Source organism: Physeter macrocephalus, chromosome 6 (genome assembly GCF_002837175.3).
Source record: "Physeter macrocephalus isolate SW-GA chromosome 6, ASM283717v5, whole genome shotgun sequence".
Lineage (NCBI taxonomy): Eukaryota > Metazoa > Chordata > Mammalia > Artiodactyla > Physeteridae > Physeter > Physeter macrocephalus.
This window is the reverse complement of record NC_041219.1, coordinates 72318044-72327432: the sequence shown is the minus strand read 5'-3', so window position 1 is coordinate 72327432 and position 9389 is coordinate 72318044. Positions and strand designations below refer to the sequence as shown.

Below are 9389 nucleotides of genomic sequence, written 5' to 3'. Positions count from 1 at the left end.
CACACACACACACACACACACACACACACACACACACAGCAGTATTATTTTAATATTTAGATAGAAAATATGAAGAACAATAAGAAATAACTTCTAAGATATTAGTAAGGGCAATTAACAGCCCTAGATAATCTCCCAGGGTTACTCTTCTAGATGAAGTGCTATTTCATCCATAGATTTTTATGATCAGAAACCCTTCCACTAATAAACATTCATGTTACCGATGTAATTTTTACTTTTAGATCCATTTTAGACAATTGACGTTACTCAAATAAACTAATACGATTTTCTGAGAAAAGAAGAAAAACCGAACAAAAGGAGTCTATATAGACTTATTTTATTCTAACTTTAAAAAAGAAAAAATGCCCTTGACTTGAAGTTGGTTTCAATATTCTAAAAAGAATGTAAAATTAAACATCAAAAGATTACAACTGTTATAACCTAAATAAAATGAAATTCCTTCACAAGTTTTTTGTTTGTTTTGCAATTTCTAACTAAAAGGACACCACACCTTCAGATCCACAGGACCCACCCACCACTCTGAGGTTCATTTGTAATACAGTTATCAGCCAACTTCTACATGTCCCAGTTTTGCAACTGGCAACGTTATTTATTGTCCAAGTTTATTAAGGCTGCACCCACGCACAGCTTGAGAGAACAGAACAGACAATGGCCAGAAAATCTGAGATACTTTAAAACTGATTCTGTCCTTTGCCTCATAAATCACCTTCTCCTAGTGATAGTATATCTTAGGCAAAAACATGTAATGACATGAAGGAGACCTCAAAGGGATGGCAAAACACTTACTATTTAGTGTATGTGATTTTTTTAAACAGCCAAAGAGAAAACAGAAATTCATCTTCCTATCCTCTGACCTGTATCCTCTGAGCTTCACACTGTTGATAATTCTGATTCTGGGTGATAGTTACAGTTGCTATTTTCTGAGTGTTTACTATGAACCAGGTACTTTAGATATGTTATAAAGTGTCTTGTTGGGGTCAAATCTGAGGTTGGAGTAGGTAGAGGGGAGAATCGGTTTCATTGTCATGTAATTTTCATGAAGCTTCTTAATTCTTGGAGTGTTTGGGGACAAACACAGGTACCTAATCACAAGTCCAGTTTTGCAAAGTCCCAGAAATCCTTTGGTTGCTCTTCCGACTCAATGGTGGGAGCAGTGAATAAGGAAAGAAAGATTATAAGGAGAGACAACTGAGCCCGAGAGAAATTGCCAAGAGTGAGGAAGAACTGAGAAAGTTGGGCCAAATGAACAGCTGGGTCTAGCTATTGAAGGGAGCAGGAATCCCTGATTCAGTGGGAGACTGTGCTACTAGCCAGCCCTGCTGGATTATCTATTTGCCTTGAAAAGTAGAGGATAATTTTAACTGCATCACAAGGAGTCCACCCAATACCACAGTAGTACCCAGCTCTGAAGGTGCTGAAACAAAAGTAAGCATCATCTCCCTACCGACCAGGAAGAGGAGATCACCAAAGTTCCAGACACAGCGTTCCAAGGAGGTCGACTGTGGGGCAGGCAAGGACTGTGGTCAGTGTGGACAACAAACAGAAAGGACTGCAGAGATGTGAGTGGTGAAACCAACTACCTTCTCCAACAATCTCTCAGGAGGTTAAGTGTCCTTCCCTGGGACCCACAAGTTGGTGAGGTCAGAAGGACATTGGGATATACTGGTAGGCACCAGTACAGAGATTCTTGGAAATGCTGAGAAGGGACCCCATGAATCAAAAAGGCCTTCCTGGGCTTCCCTGGTGGCGCAGTGGTTGAGAGTCCGCCTGCCGATGCAGGGGACGCGGGTTCAAGCCCCGGTCTGGGAAGATCCCACATGCCGCGGAGCAACTGGGCCCGTGAGCCGTGGCCGCTGAGCCTGTGCGTCCGGAGCCTGTGCTCCGCAGCGGGAGAGGCCACGATAGTGAGAGGCCCATGCAGCGCGATGAAGAGTGGCCCCCGCTTGCCACAACTGGAGAAAGCCCACACACAGAAACGAAGACCCAACACAGTCATAAATAAATAAATAAAAATTAAAAAAAAATAAAATAAAAGGCCTTCCTATTCATCAGCAAGTGGGGAAACAGAGCACTGAGATTTGTCTCTCCTCTAAATATGACCTACTTGGTTTGTTTCCATGGACTGGTTAGGTCAGAATTTAGCTGTTGCAGATATATATAGGTATATATATATATGCATAATATACATATTTGAATCCTGAAAAGAACTCTGCAATAATATCTCTGTTTCACAAGGGAACACACACATACTGAAAGAGGTTAGGCCACTTGTCCGAGTTCACACAGCTAATAAGTAACAGAGTCAGCTTAAACCCACAACTGCTTAATTCCAAAGCCTATACTCTATGTGGTTAAAAATTCTAGGTCATTACTGGGAAATATTTCAAATAAATACAGAAGTAGACAGGATAGAATAATTACCCTTTGTGTACCCATTCTGCAGATTCAACAGTTATGGCCCATCTCCTTTCATCTATACCGTCACCCACTAAACCTACCTCAGCATTGTTTTGAAGCATATTCCAGATACCATAGACATTTTTTTCATAAATATTTTAGTCTGAGTCTCTAAAAGACGAGGACTGGAAATAATTTATTTCCTTTTTTCCTCTTTACAGTAAAATATCCCAAATAAATAGATTTCACTGGGTCAGTAAAGTAGCTCTGTTCTCTCCAGGAATGTCCCAAACTGGACCCCAAATTATTTTACTAAGACACGTTCTTTTTGAGGTATTAGTCTTGCTAGAGTCCTTTGGTCACCCAAAGATCCCCTTATGAATACTGATGTTCACTCTTATCTCCTATTGTGCTTTCTGAAAAAGATGCTAGAATATAGCTTCCTCTGTGAATATGGGAGAGGAATAAAAATAAATAAATCTCAGGTTCTTAGGAACACCCGTCAGAAATCAACAGGGCAAGACTGTCAATTCAACAAGTTCACTGGGTGCTCACTCTCAATGTTTTAAATAGACCCTGGAGGGAGTACAAAAATAAATAAGTATGCAGGCATTCAACAAATATTAATAGAGCAGCTACTGTATACCAAATCTATTCAGGTTGCTAGATGCACATTGGTTAATGGCCAAAGGCACTCTACACCAAGTTTATAATCTGATACAGGAAGATGTTAAGAAAACAAAGAACTACAATGTAACCAAAATATAGACAAGAGGAGCACAGAGTTACTGGGGTCTAAAAGAAAAGAGTGAACTTATTCTTTCCTGAGTGCTACAGTTGAGAAATGAGGAAAATGAGGCCCGAATGACAAGACTTTTCCATAGTAGCAGAGAGGTCGAACCAGGGAAAACCCTCACCTCTCGGCTTCTAATCCATTATGATTTCCATCTCAAGAAGGACTAGAGATGCTTGACGGTAAACATTTCTCACTACCTCAAAAGGTTTTATGGAACACTTGGTTTTTGGAATGGGCCTTGACAGTCAAATAGAATTTGACAAGTGCAGAAGTGGAAGTGTTCTGTGCAGAGAAAACAGCATAAACAGCTTTGTGTCACATATTCCAACAATACAGACCACCTGGTTTGGCTGACATTTAGGGACAACTATAAGGCATGGATGGGGAAAGGATGGAAAGTTAGGTTGCAACCAGATTAGAGAAGAGCTTGAATACCAGGGCAAGTTGTTTGTTCTGAAGGCCCTCAAGAGTGATGAAATTCCAAGAATTTGAAGCCAAAGATTTATGGGTCACTGGGACAAACACCGATTATATGCTTTGTAATTTTAATTTCATGTTTCATCCTAATTCTTATGAATGAGAATGCATAGATAAGCACTATCTAAGGAGAGAGTTCTATTTGTTTAAGAGATGGGTGGGGGGCATGAAAGGGTAGAAGGTGGGGATTTACTCAAGGGAGAGGCATGAGGGAGTAAATAGGCTGCCCGGATTCCTCAGTGGAGCAGAGGAAAAGGGAAATGGTGGAAATTGGTGGGAACAGCCATAGAGTGCAGCTGACAGATTAGTTCCTGGGGCCTATGGAAGAAATGGCACCGAGGCAGCAGGAAAACCAGGGAATCTATACATTTCCACAGGAGCATTTAACAGGAGTTTGTCTTGTGATCTCTGTTCGCTCCTATTTCTCCATGGGTGTCGAGACAAAATAATTCGGTCACATATCCTAATGAGAGTGGATTAGGGGCTCCTTTTAGATACAAAAGGAAGCACATTTATTTCTTAGCCAAAAAACTACTTTCAAGGTAACTCTGAGTAGTTATTATGATTGAAACGTTTAAATTCAGTGTTCTCAGAGGAGTTGTAAGAAGGGATTAATCTTTGAAGCTATACAAACTTGAATTTGAATCCCAGGTTTGCTACTTACTAGTTGAGTGATCCTGGTTAAGTTATTTAACCTCTCTGAACTTCAGTTGCCTCATCTGTAGAAGCAGAGAATACTTACCATTCAAAGTTGTAGAGAGAATTAATAACATGGCATGTGGAAATGTTTTCCTACAAAGTACCTGGTACACCACTGTTGTTGGTTCCTTCCCCTTTCTCGGTGAAATCAGTACCAGATAAAAGGGAAATTACTAACAACCAAACATCCTGTAAGCTTCCAAGTTCAACTTCCTTTATTAAAACTTTACAAGAACTGCTAAGGAATAGCAAAATAGATTCATTTCCTTTTTCTTTCCTTTTCTTAGCTATTCAATAGGATGGAATACTAATAAGGAATGGAAAAATGTGAGATACATAAACTTAAAAGAATAAGAACAACTCATAAAGATCAATTAAAAAAAAAACTCATTTTTTAAAATGGACAAAAGATCTGGGTAGACACATCTCTAAAGAAGATATACGTATGGCCAACAAGTACATGAAAAATGCTCAACATCATTTGTCATTAAGGAAATGCATATCAAAACCACAACAAGATACCACTTTACATCCACTAAGATGCCTATAATCAAAAAGATAGACAAAAAATAAGAGACACATGTATATATATATATATAACTGAATCACTTTGTTGTACACCTGAAACTAATACATTGTTAATCAACTATGCTCCAATATAAAATAGAAATTAAAAAATCAAATTTAATTTAATTTAAAAAAAGATAGACAAGTGTTGACAAGGATGTGGAGAAAATGAAATCCTCATACATTACTGGTGGGAATGTAAAATGGTGTAGCTGCTTTGAAAATCTGTTTTGCAGTTCCTCAAAGTGTTAAACATAGGGTGACCATACGATGCAATAATTCTACTCCTAAATATATACCCCAAAGAACTGAAAACATATGTTTACACAAAATGTTTTACACTAATGTTCTTAGTGGCATTATTCATGGTAGCCAAAAAGTAGAAACAACCCAAGTGCTTATCAGTGGTGAATGGATAAACACAAGGTGGTATATTCATACACTGGAATATTATCCAGTCATAAAGAGCATGAAGCACATGCTACAACACAGATGAATCTTGAAAACATTATACTAAGAAAAGAAGCCAGTCACAAGAGGTCCGTATTTTATTATTCCATTTATATGGGATATCCAGAATTGGCCAGTCTATAGAGGCAGAAAGCAGATTAGTGGCTGCCTAGGGTGGGGTGCCGTGTCGGATAGGGATAGACTGCTAATAGGTATGAGGTTTCTTTCTAAAGGGATCAAAATGTCCTAAAGTTGATTGTGGTGATGGCTGCACAGCTCTGAATATTTTTAAAAACATTTAATTGAACAATTTAAATTGATGAATTGTTTGGTAGGAGAATTATATCACAATAAACCTTTTTTAAAAAAAGGAAGAGTGATGGATTTCCAGATTCTGGAACAGAATGGTCTGCTCCATTTGATTGAGAAGATCATGTTCCCTCAGGCTCAGACGGCTGACCAAGGAAAGTGCTCCAGGCACATCTCCACAACCTGGGGTGTTTGCCTAAGTGTCCTCAGCTACTTAGTATTCTCTTCTTGGGTAGAGAAGTACTATTAGCACCTAACTGCAGCAATGGGTACTCCTTGGGCATTGCCCTACTTTGTACAGCAAAGTACCAGCACCTCAAAGATTATCTAGCCTTGACCTCGATTCTTAGAGAGTCAATGAGACCTGAGACTCCTGATAGCCAAGAGTGAATTTAAGTCCCAAACCAGCCTGCCTTTCAAAAAGTTCAGCACACTCATCAAAATCTCCATTTGGTTATATATCCTTGAGTTTATACTATAGAGGGGGTAGAAATCCCCCCAGATGCCATCAAAGGTTGACATTTCTCATGCATCTGAATTCCGTGGTATAAGACTTGTACTTGCCATAAGAGTCTCTATAATACTTCAAACAAAACAAAACAAAACAAAACAAAAAAAACACCATAGAAGAGGGTCAGGATATGGTAGAGTTAAAAATGAAGTTGAAATATAGTCCAATACTCACTTCCATACTTAGGTCATTATTCATCCTGATGCAACCTGAAAGATCTGTTCCTGGGTGGGGACCACCTGTAGGGCCTGGACACCTAATAACAGACAGTAAAGTTCCTTAACACAGGTGGAAAAACTGCAAATTTCAGCAGATATCAATCTATCACATAGTTCCCCTTCTCTGCCCCAATTTTACCGAATTTCTAATTATGTTCATGTCTTAACTGAGACATAATGAAAGAGAGCTCCAAGCTCCATCAGAGAGAGAGGTTAATAACCATAGAGAATCTAGTCCCAAATGAAAATGAAGTATTTGCAATTCAAAGTCTTGCTTCCTGACCCTCGATACAGAAAGGAAATTTCATTGGGGTGAACAGTGCTCATAAACTCCACTGACATTTCTGAACTTTTCCTAAGAAGAAATGTCTGTGTACTTAGAGAGGTGAGTGAGCTCAGATGAGCTTTGGGAGAGGGTATGTGCAAGCACAGGGATAGAGTCCCAAAGACTTGTTCACCTGGAGTGTGAAGGAATAGAAAGATGATCAAAACCTAGCTGAATGAGTTAACTTAGCAGTACATAGTATATTCCTAAAAACTGGGAAACATTTTAAGTAGCCTAATTTGTCTTTTACTCTTTAGAATGGATATCATGAAATTCAAAAGAGCTATAGAGAAAACTATAAAGGTATCTTTGTTTTAAAATTGTCAATTTTCAGAAAGTTAGAGAAGTTACACAATAAAAATTCCACAATAAAGAGGACACGATGTCAAGATATGAAACTTTTACTGATTACAAGTTTAGGCAAAAAAAAAAAAAAAAAAAGTTTAGGCAATAGGCCATCCACGAAAAGTAGGCCAAGTGTATTTTGCCCTTTTAACTTACTTGTGCCTTCCAGTCACATCCAAAGCACCATCCTCTATTTCTCCATATTTGGGCCTTTCACATGAAGCATGGATTCGGTTGGCTACACATGAGAAAGGTGTCAATTCTAGTCTTGGAATTGCTGTAAGACTATCCAGATACAAGGCATCTGCAGTAGAACAGAAAAGAGTAAATATAGAAATTAATGGTTCAAATTATATATATATATACTATTTCTTTTCCTCTTGGGAGATTAGACCATTTCTGAAAAAACAAAAGTCAGTTCAATTCAATTAACATTTTTTTTGAATTTTGTTGTATTTATTTTTTTATACAGCAGGTTCTTATTAGTCATCCATTTTATACACATCAGTGTATACATGTCAATCCCAATCACTCAATTCATCACACCACCACCACCACCCACCGCTTTCCCCCCTTGGTGTCCATACGTTTGTTCTCTATGTCTGAGTCTCAATTTCTGCCCTGCAAACCGGTTCATCTGTACCATTTTTCTGGGTTCCATATATATGCGTTAACATATGATATTTGTTTTTCTCTTTCTGACTTACTTCACTCTGTATGACAGTCTCTAGATTCATCCACGTCTCAACAAATGACCCAATTTCGTTCCTTTTTATTGCTGAGTAATATTCCATTGTATATATGTACCACATCTTCTTTATCTATTCAATTAACATTTTAACATTACAACCCCCCACCCCCTAAATTTTGATGCCTAGTTATGAGGGGTAGAAATGTCATTTCTTTTTTTAAGCAGGGGGTAGGGGTGAAGGAGGGGAAACAGAAACCCTTACCTAGTAAGCAACTAGAGGGGTCAACAACAATCTGCTGCCAGGGGGCAAAATCCAGCCAGCCTCCTGTTTTTGTAAATAAAGTTTTATTGGAACACAGACACACCCATTCATTCAGTATCATCCAAGGTTGCTTGTGGGCTACAACAGCAAAGCTGAGTAGCTGCTGCAGAAACCGTACAGCCTGCAAAACCTCAAATATTTACTATCCGGCCCTTTACAGAAACAGTTTACCAACTCCTAAAGAGAAAAACAGTTCGACATTGTAATTGTAAACCACTGAAGAGTGCAAGAAATAGGGTGACAATGTTTTTTTTGAGGAAACTGTCTTGTTATGTTTTTCTGAGTATAAGAAGCAGCAGAATTTAATAGAAAAAACATAGGCTTTGGAATTAATCACAATTTTTAGTTCAAATCCTGACCCTGACACATACCAGGTATGTGATCTCGGATAAATAACTAAACCAACTCTGAGTCTCAGTTTACTCACATATAAAGTGCCACACGGGGACTTCCCTGGTGGTCCAGTGGTTAAGAATCCACCTTCCAATGCAGGGGACTCAGGTTCGATCCCTACTTGGGGAACTAAGATCCCACATGCCTCGGGGCAACTAAGCCCGCACGCCGCAACTACTGAGCCCACGCGCCACAACTGAAGGGAAGCCCACATGCCAAAATGAGGTGCCCGCGCCCTGCAACGAAAGATCCTGCGTGCCACAACTAAGACCCAATGCAGCCAAAAATAAATAAATAAATAATTTTTTTTAAAGTGCCACATGACCTTAGGCAAATTACTCAGTGCTCCTGCTTCCTTATCTTTAAAATGGGAATTACATTAGCATCTACCTCGCAGGGATATGTTGAGGATTAAATGAATTAACAGGTACGTGAACATACAGTTTTGAGAGCAGAGAACTGTGCCTGGCACATAGCGGGCACTCTTTCAGTGTTGCCATAGTACTGTTAGTATCACTGAGTTAGTGTGAGTAAAATCGTCTCTATAAAGCACTCATCTACTGTCTGACACAAACTGGCCACTTGTTAGTAGTGGTAGCAGTTTTCTCTCTTCTAGTTGAAACGATCCACAAATCACTCTACTTGCTTTTTATTCCTTCTTAAATTTATTTTGATAATCATCCCGTTTCTTTTGTCATTTCGGAACCAACCATTAACTTTTGCTTTCAAGCACGTCCAGGTTGTGATGAGAGATGCCACCACTTTCAGCATTTCCTAAGATAAAGTTCATTCTCCTTAGACTGGCATTAAGTAATAGTCCATGATGTGACCTACAACATGCTCCAAACTTAAATTCTACCCCATCCTG

General features: G+C 39.0%; 1 protein-coding gene across 2 annotated transcripts in view; it reads right to left on the bottom strand.

The window, feature by feature from the left end:
- The window catches only part of IRAG2 (inositol 1,4,5-triphosphate receptor associated 2), a 94446-nt gene that overhangs the window by 29975 nt on the left and 55082 nt on the right, over positions 1–9389 (bottom strand). The window contains exons 1-3 of one of the 2 annotated variants that reach the window (XM_007101357.3): positions 8069–8126; positions 7272–7419; positions 6402–6483 (exon numbers count right to left, since the gene is read on the bottom strand). In XM_007101357.3, the coding sequence (XP_007101419.2) occupies positions 6402–6425 (24 nt within the window). In that variant the 5' untranslated portion in view covers positions 6426–6483; positions 7272–7419; positions 8069–8126. Of the gene's footprint in view, positions 1–6401; positions 6484–7271; positions 7420–8068; positions 8127–9389 lie in introns of those variants that run through there. The other variant, XM_024129155.2, reaches the window with a different exon arrangement.